Source organism: Rousettus aegyptiacus, unplaced genomic scaffold (genome assembly GCF_014176215.1).
Source record: "Rousettus aegyptiacus isolate mRouAeg1 unplaced genomic scaffold, mRouAeg1.p scaffold_m13_p_4, whole genome shotgun sequence".
In the NCBI taxonomy this organism is placed as follows: Eukaryota; Metazoa; Chordata; class Mammalia; order Chiroptera; family Pteropodidae; genus Rousettus; species Rousettus aegyptiacus.
Window position 1 is genome coordinate 133,592,426 of NW_023416307.1, and position 17,714 is coordinate 133,610,139.

At 40.6% G+C, this 17,714-nt stretch overlaps 1 protein-coding gene across 2 annotated transcripts in view; it reads left to right on the forward strand.

Annotated features, from left to right (window-relative positions):
- PLCL2 (phospholipase C like 2) overlaps positions 1 to 11,838 on the forward strand; it is a 162,942-nt gene extending 151,104 nt beyond the window's left edge. Inside the window, exons 6-7 of one of the 2 annotated variants that reach the window (XR_004950586.1) lie at positions 5,406 to 5,538; positions 10,972 to 11,083. Coding sequence is in view for 1 of the 2 variants with exons in the window: in XM_036219789.1 (XP_036075682.1) it covers positions 10,972 to 11,151 (180 nt within the window). In the remaining variant the exon portion in view is untranslated. Of the gene's footprint in view, positions 1 to 5,405; positions 5,539 to 10,971 lie in introns of both variants that reach the window. The other variant, XM_036219789.1, reaches the window with a different exon arrangement.
- The last annotated feature ends 5,876 nt before the right edge of the window (positions 11,839 to 17,714 follow it).

Sequence of the window (17,714 nt, forward strand, 5' to 3'; positions counted from 1 at the left end):
GCGAGGGATACAGGTATCTGCTCATTTAATAGATTCCTCAGGGGATTCTGAGGCACCCTAAAAAAATCAAATACCACCACTGTAGAATAAAATCAAAAGCATCTTTCCTTACATATCACCCCACTCATTGGAACAATAAAGGAGACAGGGAAACCAATCATCCCGGGACATAGGACTTCAGGGTGAAAACCGACCGTCCTGGGCAAACAAGGATAATCGGTCACCCTGAGAGGAGGCACCTGCCATAAACTCTTTTCACCTAAGGATGGTCATCTCAGTTTTTATGAATCTTTACTTTGTTTAGTTTTTTTAATTTTCAGAATTGCTTTAAAATACAGAAATGAACAAAGAAGAAATGTCATCCATGATCACCACACCCAGAATGACCCACTGTTAACATCTTGGCATGTTTACTTCTAGTCATTTTTTTTTCTTTGAATAAAAATCATTCACTTGTTTGTGTAAATATGTCTTTATTATAAAGACTTTTTTTAATGTAGAAAAGATAAAAGTTTTAAAATGATCTCAGATTTTTTCTCTGAGAAATAACTGTTATTAAATGTAGGCGGCCTTACTCCGGAAAACTTTTTATTATGCATGTGGATGGATGGATGGATGGATGGATGGATGGATGGATGGAGATGCATTTTATTGATCCTGAGTCTTACTATTTTCATATTTTCGACATCTTTGAAGTTGGTATGTATATTATAGTCCATGGCATCTTTGCATTGTGTCCTAGTTAAATTGGCAGTGATATTTCTTTCTTAGTGGCATCTAAAATAGTGGTACATCTCACAAGCACTAGTGTCTCAAATATTATAAAGCAAGGTATATCAATAGATAGAATCCTACTATAATTGCTCTTTTTGATTTTTTTAAAAATAGTACTCTACTTAAGAAAAATAAACCATAAAGAAGGTAAATGAATTGCTGAACAGTTTTTACTGTAAGAGATATTTATTTCCTATAAATCCATCTGAGGTTAAGAAAAGAGATTATTAAAAATGCTAATAGTACTCATCTTGTTGAGTTTTTTCTTTAAGCTACATGTTTTAATTATAAGCTTTATTGGTTGACCTTCTGTTATGAAAGATGAGAATATTAGCAGTCTCTAATATATCTAGGTAGGGAGTTAGACCTATTGTTATTTTCCCATCGTCCAGGTTTAAATATTTCTATTTGGTTCCAAAACTAATTAGTTCCAAAAACACATTGTTTGGTATAAATGCAATAGTCAAATTGGTTTATTGTCACCACCAGTCCAAGAAGTCACCCACACTTTTCTGTAGCCTGAGGTAGTGGAAGAGAGAAGAGATGAGTCTCAGCTGGGGGTCATGGACAGCCTTTGTTTAAATACTTGGACCTGTCTTCCTCAGAGTTTGCAGATGTCCTGTTCCAGAGCTCCTGCTGCATGTGATCCATTCCCATTAGCTCCTGATTGCTTCTTTAATTCAGAAGCCAGCCCTAAAGACTTCACTCTCATTAGAGCTTGCTCGCTCGCTCTCTCTCTCTCTCTCTCTCTCTCTCTCTCTCTCTCTCAACTTTATTGAGATATAATTTATATAAAGTAAAATTTACTGATTTTATCTGCACAATTCATTGAAATTTGACAAATGTATAGAGCCGTACAACCCCACCACAATAATGATAGAGCATTTCCATCACCCCCGAAAGTCCCCTTGTGCCACTTTGTAGGAGACTCCCCGCTCTGCGGACCACTGACCCGATCGATGTCTGTCTCAGTGGTGACGCCTGTTCGGGGATATCGTGTAAATGGAATCCTGTTGCACGTAGTCTTCGTGCCTGTCTTCTCGCATTGAGCATAGTGCTTTTGAGATTTATCCCATCCTCTGTCCTACCATCTCTCCCGCCCCATCAAATAGCAGTAGAAAGAGGACGCTCACTCCGTGTGCTTTTCTTGTTCTGTCGGCTGTTAGGGTTTTCAGGATTTTCGTGAATTGCCAGTGTGAATTCTGTGTTTCAGAAGTTTATTAAATTATGTCATCATCTTTTCTTTGTTTGGTTGCTGCTTGTAGTTTTTTTGTTTGTTTTCAGGTTTACTAATTTTACTCTTTTTGCTCATTTCATCAGGAATGTGGGAAGGAAATTCTATAATGCATTTTCAACCCATCAGCTTGATCAAGACATTCCTCTCCCTTTATTTACATTTGCTAAAATATTCACTGTACTGGTGATAATTTTCATTGTTTCTATTTATTTCCATTCCTATTATGGTACAATCTCGTAGTAGATATATAGAATTTTACTCTCTGTAACGTCACCTCTACCCACTACAGTAATGCCCTCACACAACACAGAATCATTCCATTTCCTCTCCTCCAACCCGCCTCACGTATCTGGGAGCTGTCGCGTCTTCTCTTCGACCTCCCTGACTCAGGGCAGACATGCTCAGTCTCTTCCACAGATGCTAGAATGAGATGGCTTCTGGGCCCCTGCCGTTTGGTTCCTGGGCCTTCTTTTCATGAAGGCAGCCCTGGTTCGTCAGTGTTCCTCATAAGATGAGGTGACCACAATTATCCCCATGCGTCAGATGCAGGCTGGTCTCATCAACTCAAGAATGAGATTCATCGATTTGGTTTTGCTCACAGTCTGAAAATTATCCCACTGTTAATACAGGCCAAACTTACATAGTACCTGGGTCACATCAAGGACTTAAACAAAGCTGTTACAAGGCAAGACGTTTTCCAGATGAATTGCTACCAAGCCAGCTCTCTCCATTCTGTGCCACTCCACTCTCAGAAATGAGACCAAAAACTAAACCCTGAAAGTAATTAGAGATTTGCTCTTTTCAGGGACACAAGAATTCTGCCAAAAGTAAATAATTAAACCAGGCAGATGTTGTACCTGGTGAGACATTAATCTTGATTTTATTTGTTTTTACCCGGGGTTCAGTGCTTATCTTGAAGACCTAAACACTAACGTTTGTTTCCTCTCTGAAAATTATTTTGATAGCTTATGTGTAACTCCTTTTCTTTATTGGTGCTAATATCCTTTATTTATTTTTTATATTTTTAATATCCATTAGTTATTGTATTTATCATAGGTGAGGTATTAAGTTGCCTGTTTTCCTGAAAAGCTATAATTGACTGGAAGCCATTTATTTTGTGTGTGACAATGCCTCAGATGGCCTAGAAAATCAAAACTACAATAATGTTTGTCATGGGCAGGCTTTCATGATTACTCAGCTAATATTTGATCATACAAAGGTGTGCTCAAAAAATTAATAGAGTGAAGAAAGTGCTTACGCACGCACTGCTTTTACTAGCGTTTGCAGGAGCTTCCACGCTCGCGGATGCTCATCTCTCAGCATCCCCTCCCTCTTCGCTCCTCTCTCTGGGAAGCTGGGCCACCCTCCTCTCCTCTCTGACGTGGTCCCTCTGCCTGAGCCCATGCTCGGACCTGCGATCTTATATGCTTCAGTCGTGGCTCACTTCCACTGTCTGAGACTCCAGTGGCTGCTCCTGAAACCCCCACCCCACTTCTGCTCCCAAAGCAACCACCTCTGTGCCAGGAGAGGCCCCTCACTGCAGGGGCTGGCTCTCACTGCCTGGGTGAAAATTAGCCCTTCCTATGTATGACTCGGTCTGTAACATAGTGAGATGCAGTCACAGTTGGAACTTAGAAAGCGTTGTAGCAAGGAAACCCCACTATTAAACAATGGGTTGGCTCCAAAGGCATCATTTTTGGAACCATGTATGGAAGGCTGTGTTTCCACAGCCCGGGGCCTGCCGAAATCCTTTCCCGCCCTTCTGCCGAGGCTCTGTTCAGACACCACACCTCCTCCACGGTGTTGCCGAGAGCCCCTTACCCATCCTTGTTGAGTGAAACGTAAAATTGTTTCTGAGGAGAAAGGCATTCATTCTGAATGTAAATTAAATAAATTGACTCTCATATTTAAATTGTGAACTTTTATACAAAACTTTGAGCACAACCATTGTTAAATTGGGGAATAACTGTAAATGTGATGAAATAGCCAAAATATTGGCAAAAAAAAGGGGGTGGTGGAGAATCGAGAATCATCTTCAGATTGATTCTCCCAGCCCATCATACAATTAATGTCTCTCTGGATTATGAGAAAAATCGAGGATTAGGAGGCTTGTCCATACTGCTCTTCTTCACACTTTCATATAACTCCTCACCCACCTCATCTGCACCCCCAAACCCTCTGAGGTGGAAGGCAGGGGAGGGAAGGCAGTATTTCATAAGTGTTCAGGGAGCCGAGTTTATTTGCAACTCACATTCCACCCCCTTCAAACATGTGAATGAACATAAGGGGAAGCCAAACGGACAGCAAAAGTCATGAAACATTTACAGCAGACCCCATGTCCTGTAGAAAAGCACACGCCACCAATGCCTGCTGCTCCGGCTTTAGGAACCGATGATCAGGGGATCTTTTTTCAAGCGTAAGGTTTGTCGAGACTTAAGTGGGAAGAAGGCCTGACCAAGCTCGGAGGCCGTCCTTAACCCTGATCAATGCACGGCAGTCTCGGCCAGCCACACAAGACTACTCGATGGGGAGCTGTCAAAGTTGTGATAAGTGGCAATTTAGAATCAGTAGCCGAGAGATCCCCATGCCAGTTCGTTCTGTTGTTCACTCATTCTTCATTCAACAAATGCAGATTGGAAATCTATGTTTCTGCTCCTGTGTTTAATTGCAGGAAAACTAAATTGTCTGCACTATTGGTGGCATGTTGACTACATTAAAAATGTGGTGGACATTCCACTTTGCTTGCTTTCAAGTGTTACGTATAAGAAAACGAAACACATAGAAAGCTGTGTGTGTTTAAGTGTAATTTACTATGTAGACTCTGCCTTGGCCTGACTTTTAATCTCTCTAAATTCAATTTCATCATCTATAGAATGCAGATAGTAATTGCACCATTCCCGCAGAATTGAGAAACTCTCATGAGATAATCTGTGTAAAGAACTTAATACAGTGCCTGGCACACAGTAGTCTCTCAGTAAATGGTAACTGTTATTTCAGAGGGCTTTGCTGTTATATATTCCTACCTATCTAATTTTTGACATACTGCAGGCTCCGTGGTTTCAAATCTAGGACTGTAATTATGTTCATAGCCTTCTCTAGCAATTTAAATTGTGGTTGTAAGAAATAATATATTAAATAGTTTCCAAGGCAGTCTTAAAAGAGGTTTATACATTTGGCCTGTGATTCCGAATACTTACAAAATACTGGCTTGAAATATATTTGGTTTCTACATGAGCCTCACGTCACCCAAAAGAGTGATCAACCACAAAATAATTACTAAAATGTAGTATGTCTGTGACCACTTACTATTAATATTCTAGATAAAGGCTTTTATCTCTGGGTCAGAAGGTTGCATTAGGGTTTTGCAGGTTTGATTCTCTGGTTTTGGTTACAGAAGATGCTTGGGTGAGAGACAAGAGGAACCCTAGACCCATGTTCCATCATCTCAGAGTGACTCTGAGGGTACCTGAGGCCTCTTGAAGACTTGCAGGGTGACAGGAAAGATAAGGACACACACATCTAAATTGGTGAGCAAGGGCCCAGCATGTGGGTTCGTGTCAGGCTCTCTCAGGGTGGCCGTCTGTCTTCCTGCTGGGCCTTGGTGCTCTCCAGGTGCCTTCCCCCGTTTCTTTATCTCAGTCAGTCTTATCTCTTGAGGGAGCAGAAGGTCTCAGTGAAGGTACCTAAAATCTGTTATGATCCTTTCTGTGCTCCTAAGTGGATAAAGGAACCAGGAGGAGGCAGCCTAGTCTACACCATCCATATGAACCATCTCAGATTGGGGTCTTTGGCCCTAGTACAACCCAAAAGTTGGTGTGGGCTCCAGACATGCTCTGGTCAGAGTAGACACTGATAACTTACATTCCTATTCGCATTGAAACAAAAAGTTATTTGACCACGTGTATGCCTTCTTCAGACTCCCCAAGTGGTATGAGTGTCCTCTTCTTTCCCCTTCCTCCCACTGCATGTAATCTGGGAGGAAGGTGTCAGCTGGCCCCCAGGGAAGGGCAGGTGGCCACCTTCACTCTCCCTACCTCTCAGCCATGTGGTCATTGCAGAGGTTGGTAGCAGAGGTCAGGGAGTATTTGTCGCCAAACTACATCACTCACCTCAAAAATAAGGCAACTTTATTTTCTCTTATAGTTTGACAAAAAAGCTTTGAAAAAAATTAGCTGAAATCCTTACTGTTTTAGCTCTAGGTCTAAATATAAGCAATAAAATGTGATTATTAAGTTTGGATTTAAAAGCTATGTGGCACTAACAGATGTGCCTTGCAACATTTTTAATATGTTAAAAACCAGGACATCTTCTGTGGTCAGACAGAAAGTTTGGCGATTGGCCAAGTGTTGAGTATGGTTATGGCACCAGCTCTGGCATTGGGCATCTGCCATCATTCCTTTCCTGGCTGCTCCAGCCTCTGATCCAATTCCAGGGAAGCCACAGGCAGAGCCAGAAGGAGTATGGTCACTCCAGACTCTCAGCAAGAGCCGCTGGGAACCAGCCCTGCCCTCAGCTGCATTTTTTAAAGGTTATTTTCTGAGTCTAAGAACCTTAAATATTTTGACCTAAGGTTGTTATAAATCTTTCAAGATGAAAACCAAATAGAATACGTTATGAAATTCAAAACGGAATGTGTGAAACCAAATAGGATTTGAGTTTCTCAACTAAAAACACTGCAAAGCCAGTTTTGTAGGAGTCTTCGAAACCAGACACCCTGTGTCAGTGGGTGGCAGCGTTTTAAATAGCCTTTGCTCTTTTGAAGCAATGCAATGTGAACACGGCTATAGAAAACACCATCATCTCTTTCAGAACTGTTTTTTTACTCACACTAGATGCCACAGTTCCAAGACATATAAGACATGTAGTTTTAGATGCACAGAACAAAATAAAAATGAGGCAAGTAAAGGTCAGCAGCTCCCCAGCCCAGGCCTCCACCTGTGGGGGCCCTCGGTGTCTCAGCCAGGTAACGGCCAAAGGCCCAGTCTGTTCATGATGCAATAATGACTCGTCTGAACTTGAGGAACATGAGATTCAGCCAGATAAAGGACTTTATTTTACCACGTTAGTTATCCTACACCATCTGGGGATTTTTGTTTCGTCATCCTGTGGTAGGTCTGTATATGCTGACAGGGAAAGATTGCTAAGACATGTTTTTATGGTAGGGGGAGAAAAAGGAAACTGAAGAATAATATAGTTTGCTTATTTCGTTTATGTAAAAATAAAATACCTACATATAATATATATATATAAATGCAAAGAAAAGGCTAACATACATTGTTTGGGAGGCAGCTATGAAGATTAAAGAGACTTTCACAGTTACTCTAATTATATTCATTCAGCACGTTTACTGAGCTCAGTCAGGTTTTGTGCCTGGTGCTGTTCTAGGATTGGAGCCTGAAAACATAAAAGTCCCTACATACATGGAGCTCACATGTAATGAGAGAGACAACAAAAAGGCAATAGAGCATGTCAGAGGGTAATAAATGTCGTGGGGAAACCAAGGCAGGGAAGGGGTAAGGAGAACTGTGAGCAGGAAGGAGGAAGTTCCAATTTTAGATAAGTTGTCAGAGAAGGTGTCACTGAGCTGGGGGCTTCAGCGTCTAGACCTGAAGGAGGCGAGAGACTGAGCAGTGTGCATTCCTGGGCAGCAGCCTTCCCTGCGCAGGGAGTGGGGAAGGCGCAGACTTTGAGACTGGGCCGGGGAGGGCCTGCTGAGTCCGAGGAACATTTGAGGGCCCAGCGTAACAGAGGCGAGTGAACAAGGCAAGGCGGTAAAGGGGTTGAGGACAGTGTGGGGGCAGGTCACATAGGGCTGCGAGAAAAGACTTGACTCTCACTCTGGGATATACGAGGAGCCACAGAAGGAGAGGCGTGTTCTGACTGTTTTAATTGGATCTCTCTGGCCCTTGGGTTGAGGAGGGAGGAGCCTGACAACCAGTTGGGAAAGTATTGCCGTAAACCCAGCGAAAAGTGATGGTGGTTTAAGCCACAGTGGTAGTAATGAAGGTGGTAAGAAGTGGTGAGAACATGTGTGTTTACTTTTAAAAAAAAAAAGATAGAGCCAATAGGAGCTACTTCCAGGCAGAATGGGAGATGCAAAAAAAAGGAAAAAGTCAAAGATGATACTGGGGTCTTTGGTCTGAGTCACGGCAAGAACAGTTGTCTTAGGGGAAATGGTATGGTATTGAGAACTCAGTTTTGCACATGTCAAGTCCAGGAAAGCATGCCAAGTAGGCATTTTGAACAAAGACGCACTAATTTTTATTAATAAAAATATCAGTACAGAAATCAATGGAATTAAAAACAGGAAATTAATAATCAACAAAACCAAAAGCCAATTTTTTTGAAAAGATCAATAAAATCAGAAAGCCACTAGCCAGGCTAACTAGCGGGGAAGAAAGAGAAAAGACACAAACCACGAATATCAGACATGTAAAAGGGGACATCACTGCAGACCTGGTGGGCTGTGGATAACTGGCGACTGCCAGATAGGAGGGGTTCGGAGGTTGGGTAAAAATGTGAAGGGATTAAGTACAAGTTGGTAGTTACAAAAGAGTTGCAGGGATGTAAACTACAGCATAGGGAATATTCTTTTAAAGTACTCTGACCACACAATACACCAGTCACACTCCTTTTGGTATCTACCAAAATTAATCAAGACCATGTTCACACAAAAACCTGCACATGGATGCTTAGAGCAGCTTTATTCATACTTGCCAAAATTTAGATGTAACTGAGATGTCCTTCAGCAGGTGAATGGATGCATAAACTGTGGTATGTACATACAATGGAATATTACTCAGCACTGAAAATAAATGAGTTATCAAGCCATAAAAGACATGGAGAAAAGTTGAATGCATATTACTAAGTGAAATATGCCAATCTGAAAAGACTGTATACTACATAAATTCAACTATATGACATTATGGAAAAGGCAAAATGATGGAATCAGTAAGATCGGCGGTTGCCAGGGATTAGGAGGAAGGGAGAGATGAATGGTTGGAGCATAGCGTCTGGTGCTGTGAAGGTGGGCGCGTTGGTCCAAACCCGTAGAATGTACAACACCAAGAGCAAACCTCCGTGTAAACCATGGGCTCTGGTAGTGATGATGTGACAGTGTAGGTTCGTCAGTCGCGACAGATGTTCCACTGTGGGGCAGGATGTCAGTAGCGGAGAAGGTTGTACCTGTGTGGGAACGGGGTAATGGGAACTCCGTACTTGCTGCTCAATTTTGCTGCAAACCTGAAACTGCTCTAAAAAATAAAAGTTTATTAATTAAAAATAACATTTAGAGTTTTAAAGCACAAATGGACTATCGAGTTACAATCTGTTAACCATAAATGGATGTGGCAATCCTGATGTGAGGAAAATAAACTCTAACAAATTATATTCCTGGCACAATATGCTATGTTTATATACAAAGACCTTACTACTTGTGAAATTTCAGTATACGAGCTCAGTGACTAGGAACAATGAATAAAAATGAAGTTCCTTCAGTTAAACTAAGCACTGAAATATCTATTGATAGTTACTAATTAAAGGTCTATGTAAAGCAGGAAAACCATGAATAGTAAGTGGTAAACAGCAAACCATTCTATGGATTCCAGCCTTGTGGCGGCTTAAATTGCATTGCTATTTGGTCTCACTAGTGGCTGAGATTTGATTATAGTCCAGTTGCCTGCTGAGGTAAGTCCTTCCTTACCTGTCACCCTTCTGAGGTGGCCCCGAGCTTTAGTTATGCAGGAGTACTTAAGTGGGGTTGTACATTAGGAGGCAGTTCAAAAAAAAAGAAAGAAAGAAAAAGAAAGAAGAAAGAAAGAAAGAAAGAAAGAAAGAAAGAAAGAAAGAAAGAAAGAAAGAAAGAGAAAGAAGAAAGAAAGAAAGAAAGAAAGAAAGAAAGAAAGAAAGAAAGAAAGAAAGAAAGAGAAAGAAAGAAAGAAAAATGGCACCAAGAATGTAAATATGGCAAAGAAAAAGTCAGACTGCTGAGGAATCATAAAGAGAATAATGGAAAAAACTTGGAGACCAAGAAAAGGGGGAAAAATAGTAAGCAAAGAGACTAAGAAAGGTAATAGCATAAGTAGAAAGAACTGTTAGGGAAAAAAAAATAGTACAAAAAAAACAAAAGTAAGAATGTTGGAATATACAACGATGGAGCAACACATTACCTTTTCTACCAATGATCTCGAAGTCATTGGCTGATAGATGGGCAGTTTCACTCCCTGGAGGACATTTGACAATGTCTGCAGACATTTTGGTTGTCACGACTGATGCTACTAGTCTCCAGTGGGTAAAGGCCAAAGATGCCGCTAAATACCTGAAGATGCACAAGACAGCCCTCCAGCCCTGCCATGTTATCAGTGGTGGTGGAGGGGTGGTGACGGGTGTGACTGGTGAGTCATAGCTCCAGGGAGATCTTCGTGGTGCTGGGTCAGCTCTGCGTGTTGACTGCAGCGGTGGTCACGTGACTCTACAGGACGCAGAACTATACACATTGTACCTGTGTCCGTTTCCTAGTTTGGATATAGATGTAAGATGTAACCAATGGGGGGAATTTGGGAAAGAGTGCACAGGACTTCTCTGTACTATATTTGCATCATTCTGTGAATTCATACTTGTTTCAGAATAAAAAGTTTAAGAAAAAGCAAACCTGAAAATAAAAGAAACCAAGATGGGCCAATCAGTGGAAATTGTAATTTTAATGAGAATGATCCACACACACAATTGTATTCAGATTTATAAATGGAAAAGCCTGAAACACAGGATGCTCTTGAAATATGGTGTTGAAAACTATGGAAAACTCATTTTTTTTTAAATTGACCTATTCCAATGCCAATAAGAAATACATATTCCCTCTTGGCAAAATCAATATATTTCTATTTCAGCAGGAGACTATATTGTCAAATGGTAACAATAAGTCATGTTATATCTAACATGTTTAATTGCATGTTTTGTTACAGGGACAAGCAGATCTTTTGAAATACGCTAAGAATGAGACTTTAGAGAACCTGAAACAAATCCATTATGCTGCTGTTTCATGTGGACTGAATAAACCAGGCACAGAAAGTGCCGACATTCAGAAGCCACGCCGGAGCCTGGAAGTCATACCCGAAAAAGCTAACGACGAAACTGGAGAGTGAGGGCGCTTCCTAGAAATCGCTGTGGAGTTTATAACTCTAGGACCAACTGTAGTCAATTGGAACATTTGCTTTGCACTCACTAATGAAAATAATATTTGAGATTTTAAAGCACAACTGGAATAGCTCATTACAGTCTGTTAAAACTGTGAATGTATGTAGCAATCGGGCGTGTGAAGGCAAATAAACTCGTTACCAAGAAATTATATTCCTGGCCAAAATATGCTATATTTGTATACAAAGATATCATAACTCAGTTCCGGTGTGAACAACAGACTATTCACTCTAGTTCCATTGAGGAAAAAAAAATAAGTTTTCCTTACTGAAAACACTTTCTTAAGATGGAAATGGATTGTATTGTCAAATTAGTATTTATTGGAGAAAAACCTAGTCGATGCGTTTTGTATATGAGTGATTGCCAGAGTCTCCGGGTTATATATGATTTTGGTGGCATTCCTGCTGAGCCATAATTACTAAGGAGAATGTAAGTGGACAGATTCCCTGAATCCCCAGGGACCTCAGAAGAGCCATCAAGTATAAGGAGAACGTGCAATTTGGACTGAAGCTCCTGGCTGAAGACACATGCTGGGTATCTATGTGATGTAAACGCAGCCAATCTGGAAGCAATGCATTGTAAATAGTTTTTCATTGTATGAAGTAGTGTTCACATTAAAAATATGTTTTATGATATTTCTCCAATAGCAGTACATGCATTTAATGAAACTTTAACTGTTAAAATTTCTAGTTCAAGGATTCTTCTCTTCAGAGTAACCAATTACCTGTTGAACAGCTTTGTCAAAAGCTTTTCTGGCTTGACACTTTTGCTTTTAGTAAGGTGTCCACAGCTCTACACAGTGGCATCTGGCTGATTGTAAAGCACACAGAGACACTTCTTTCTACTTCTCAATCCACACTAGAGTGAAATGTGCCTCGAAATAGTGCAAATACTTAGTCAAAGGCAGTTAGTTAGAGGGGCTGGAGCAGATGTGGCTTTCCTAAGGTCAGCCGAGTGCTTAATCCAGGCTTTTATTTTCCAAATCAGTGAAACTTCGTGCTATTTTTGAAAAGATACTGAACACTTGCAGAGCCTAATTATTACTTCTCCCAAACCAAAATTGTTTTGAAATTTTGAAGAGTAAAAGATGTCTAAATCTTCCACACCCCTTTTTGATTCATACATTTTCTTTTCAGTGATTAAAGTGTGTGAGCAGATAAATATGTGTAGCCTTCAACTTGGTTTTTCCTCACAGTTAGGAAGATGCTCAGACTGATATATTTTTTTCTGCCCAGACTCCTAAATATCCCCTTAAAAAACAATTCCTTTGCTCAGTGCTTGTCATTTACATTCTAATGTGCTTAAGTCAAGGTGTGCATCTCCAAAAGCTTTTCCCTAGATGTTATTCCAGATAGAAAATTAAACCTGTCTGTTATATGAATAATAGTGCAGTTCCCTGCACACCCCAACTAACAACCAGCCAGGAGCTTAGGGTCTTGGCTCTGAAATGCACTCTACATGGGGGAAGAAAAGTGAATAGAAAATAGCAAAGAATTAAGAGAAGTTTTATAAGGATGGGAAAAGTGTAATTTAGATTATTGACAGTAATTCTTAACTGGCAAGTAAATAGCAATATTTAATTTAAAGCAAAAATCCAGACATCATAAAAAATAACTTGTAAAATATAACAAAATTGAAAAAACCATGTATAGTAATGGCAGGCATCTCATATGTGACTTCAATGACTCTGAGAGCAAGGCACGTGCAATTCGTCGTTAGGGCACACTGACTCAAAATCAGTGACTAGAACCGAAGGAGGATCATTTCGTCTGACACCTCTTCCCGATGCAAAAGTCGCAGACACGAACAATAAAACACCTTGCCTGATGCCACAAAGTCTGTTAGGGGCAGTGTTGGCACTGGACCCAACCCGGGGTTTGTTCCACCTATCTTCAAAAAATCGACCCTCTTTTGACCCATTTCTTTAAAGAAGTAAGACAAGTGAAAATAGCAGACACACTTGTTGGGGAGTTATTCCCAAATTTGTACCATTTCTCCTTTTTTTCTAAATCCCGCCCCATCTTTTATTTAAGATGATGACTCAAATCATCAGAGCATGTATTCATGCTTAATTGAGCTGTTCTTTTTTTCCCCATTCAAATGAAAACAGAAAACACTCATCAGACAGGTTAGCGCCAAGGTTATGACTTATGACTTTGTAAATAGTTTTCTTTTGGAAAAGACTAACTGGCCTGGTCTGGATTGAACCTGTGGAGGCCTTATTGTGATCCCCATTAATCAAACGCAAGTAAGACACCGTCTCCTGAGTCTGTAAGTTGTGACAGTAGAGTAACTGCTGGCCTTCTGCCTTCATGTGCATTCTTTGAATGGGGGAATACCCATTTCAGTTACTTAATGTAAACGAATAACACTTTGTTGTTTTCACCAATGTGTGCATTTAGTCACACTACATACACATTGTGCATCACTCCTCAGGGCGACTGTCTGATGGAAGTACATGAAAACAACTGGTAAAGCTCTGCGAAGACATGGAAATGAAAAGTTGGACAAAAACACACAGAGACTACAGGAAACACCTGGTCAGTCCATTGGGAAATGAAACATCACACTGGCAACATGTAAATTGAGCCCAGTGTCAGGTTTCCAGCAGTCCTGGCAATGTCCTGCCCAGGGAGTAGACCCTGAGGCATACTAAGGACACACTAAGGACATTCTGCCTCCTCTTTGCACCTGCTTGTTAAAAATTGATCCTTTCTGCTACTTGAGCTATTGCAGGTGTTGGTTTATTTTCTGTTTTTAGCAGCTGTGGCTTCTGAATAGTGGAAAAGAAGGCCTCTAACCCCCAGTGCCCTACTCCCTCATTTCAGGGTGGTGAGGCCGGGAAGACCAGGCCAGGGTAGCATTCCTCTCAGGCTGGGAGGATGCTCTCCACCTGCATGGAGCGGGAAGGTCATCCAGTTTGCAGTCTTCATCATGTGGCCTCATTTAGTACAACGAATGTATTGAATCATTAATCAAGGGTTAAGAAATTAAGAAATTAAAAATGCAAATTTTAGTGCAGTCACAGCATAGCTCCTCTTTACCCTCTTTACCCACCCAATGAGTAAGACGGCCCAAGCTGCATAGTACGTATCTACCATTTTCAGTGGGCGCTCACGTCTGTCTGAGCTATTGTTTGGTAAGACACAGACCTCACCTTTGCCGTGAGTTAGAAGAATTTTCTATTTGTTACGTTTGCTGGTGGAACTGTGTTGGGGCCATGTGCCAAGAACTGTGTTCAAGGCATTTCGCATGTGTCCTTTCATCCTTTTGATAACCAGCAAGGTATTTATCTGATGTTAAAGGTGAACAAATGACTTTAGCCAAGGTCACGGAGAGCTGAAGTCAGGATTTGAACCCAGGTTTGTCTGCTCCAAAGCCTGTATTCCCAAGCACTACATCTATACTCATAGATTCCAAATATATATTTCACTTCTAAACTACGAGGTGGGTCCTGTTATAAAGAATAGTGAGGCAATTGGCATTTTATTCTTTTATGCTCAGATGAGCTCCTTAGATTTTCTCACTCTGATTGTACTGAGCACATTTGAGGAACTAAGGATTCACCATGAACAAAAGCAGACATATTCCCAGCCCCTATGGAGCTCACAGTTTGGCTGGGAAGGAAAAGACATTAATCCAAATAATTACAAAGATACAGGTACAATTACAAACCATGGGAAGTGCAGTGAAGAGGCAACCTGGGTTCACATCCTAGCTGAGTATTGAGGGGAAGTGTCTTTAATCGACTTTGCCTCTGTAATTTAGGAAGGATTAAAAATGCTTATTTCCCTCACAAGATTCTTGTAAGGACTGAATAAGATGATGTTTGTAAGGCAATATGGATAGTACCTGGCTCACAGCAGACCTATATTATTGCCGTTAGTTATTTTTGAAAGGTATGACAATGTGAGTATAATGGGAGCCTCACCTGGGATGATGGACTGAATACAAAACTTAAAACAGTAATTTATTATCTCTCACGGTTCTGTGGGTTGGCTGGGTTGCTTGGGATGTCATGCAGTTGCCGGCAGATGTCGGCTGGGGCTGTGGCCATCTGGCTGGATCCAGGATGGCTCCCTCACGTGGCTATTGGCGGGATGCTCAGTTAGGCTGCTGACCAGAGCATCTGCACATGGCCTCTCCATGTGGCTTGAACTTTGTGGTACAGCACTGTGTTCCCAGATTGATCACCCCCAGAGTGAACATTCCAGAAGACCCATGTGGAAGCTACAAGTCGGGAGTGACAAGGTCACATTGCAGAAGAAGACATGGAAAAGCCAGTTGTGGGGGAGGACAGGGTGCCATGCTTGACGACCTAAAAAGATGGTAAGACGAATGCAGAGAATGAAAGAGGGAGGGTGTGGAATGAGGGGTGGGGGTGCTGGAGCCCACCACGAAGGGCTTTATAGACCTTGTCAGGGGTTTTAGTCTTGCTTTCCTAAAAGGTTAATGGCAAGCATGCAGTTTTATTATATTTAATCCACCTTTTATTGATTTTACTTAATTACAAAAGAAATATATGCTCATTGTTACCAAGAAGTTCAAATGCTGAAGAATATAAATTTAAAAGTGCACGTGCCTCTCCCACTGCTTGTCTTCCACTCCCCATGGGAAGTGGTTTGGCCTCCTTTCAGGGAAATGTTCAGATGCTACCACCTCCTCTCTCTGAGAAGTTCCAACTTTCACTGTGAAGAAAAAGGTATACCTCTCTTTAAGGAACACAGAAATCAAAGAATTGAGTATTAAAGAAGTCGAGCTCTGTCCTGGAAGGTGATGAATAACAATTCAATTTTACGAACTAGAGTATTTTTGTGTTTTATCGAAGTCACAGACGGTAGGTAGAAAATAGGAATTAACTACCTAACAACATATGTTTAAATATAACTATTAGAAATTATAAGAACAAATATCTTCCCTCTAAAAAGTTTTTTTTTTTTTTTTTTTTTTTTTACTCTAAACCAAAAATTGTAGAAATCCTATGGGGAATGGACTGTTGGGACCAATGAGATAGCAGGTCAAGCTGAGCATTCTGGACATGTAACAAAATACAATATAGATAATAAATATTCAAAGCATAAAAGCGGTATGACGTGAAGAGTAAAGCCCTCCTCCCATTATCCCAGCCTCAGTACCAAGAACTTGCCATGCTTAATCATCTCTGGTTATGATTCTTCTGATAACTTGTCTCTCAAACTCTAGACCAATGCTGCCCGATGTTGATGGAAACATCCATGTCTGTTTTACTTAGTGCAATGACCACTAGCCACATGTGGCTATAAATTTAAATGTTAGTTAATAAACATTTAATTTAAAAATTCAGTTCCTCAGTCACACTAGCCTCATTTCAATAGCTCAATTGCCACATGTGGCTAGTGTCTGCCAAACTGGACAGCGCGGCTATAAACAATGTGCCTATTCCTCTGGCTCTGCTTTATCAACTTTAGAAAGATCCGTGACTCCACATTAGGGAAAATGAAAATCATGGCGCATTCGCTGCTCCTTCTCTTTGTCCTCCCTCCATCCCCAAATCTGCTAAGAACATTTTAATTTTAGTTCTGTTGGTTTGCCTTTATAGCATTCAGCAATCTACTTAAAACTTTTTTATATTAATTTCAAGTGTACAGCATAGTGGTTAGACATATAATTCATGAAGCAATCCCCCCAATTACTCTAGTACCCACCTGGCACTATACATAGTTATTACCATATTATTAACTATATTCCCTATGCTGCACTTCACATCCCCATGACTATTTTGTAACTACTAATTTGTACTCCTTAATCTCTTCGCCTTTTCACGCTGCTCCCCAGCCCCCCCCCCCCACACACACACACTTCCATCTGGTAATCACCAGTTTATTTTCTGTATCTATGAGTCTGTTTTCATTTTGTTTGTTCATTTATTTTGTTCCTTTGATTCCACATCTACGTGAAAGCGTATGGTATTTGTCTTTCTCTCTCTGACTTATTTCACTTAGGACAATATCCTTTAGGTTTATTCATGTCATTAAAAATGATGAGATTTCATTTTTTTTTATGGCTGAATAATATTCCATGGTACACATGTACCACCTCTTCTTTATCCAATCCTCTAATGATGGGCACCTAGGTTGCTTCCGTATTTTAGCTATCTTAAATAGCACTGCAGTGAACAAAGAGGTGCATGTATCTTTTTGAATTAGTTTTTTGGGTTTCTTCGGATAAATACCCAGAAGTGCAATTGCTGGGTCATACAGTAGTTCTATTTTTTAACTTTTTGAGGAACCTCCAAACTGTTTTCCATAGTGACTATACCAATTTGCAATCCCACTATGTGAGATCAGAAAATTAGTGTTCTGTTTTTCTCCATGACTTCCAACCACCACACCACTGGGTAGGCAAGGTCTCTGGATAGCATTAATATTCTGTCCTGTAACTATAATTTTCCATGCTTTGTCTAAGATTGGTTCTAAAATTAAAAAGGAATAACAAGCCTTTATACTATTATAATTGCATAAGAATGAATTTG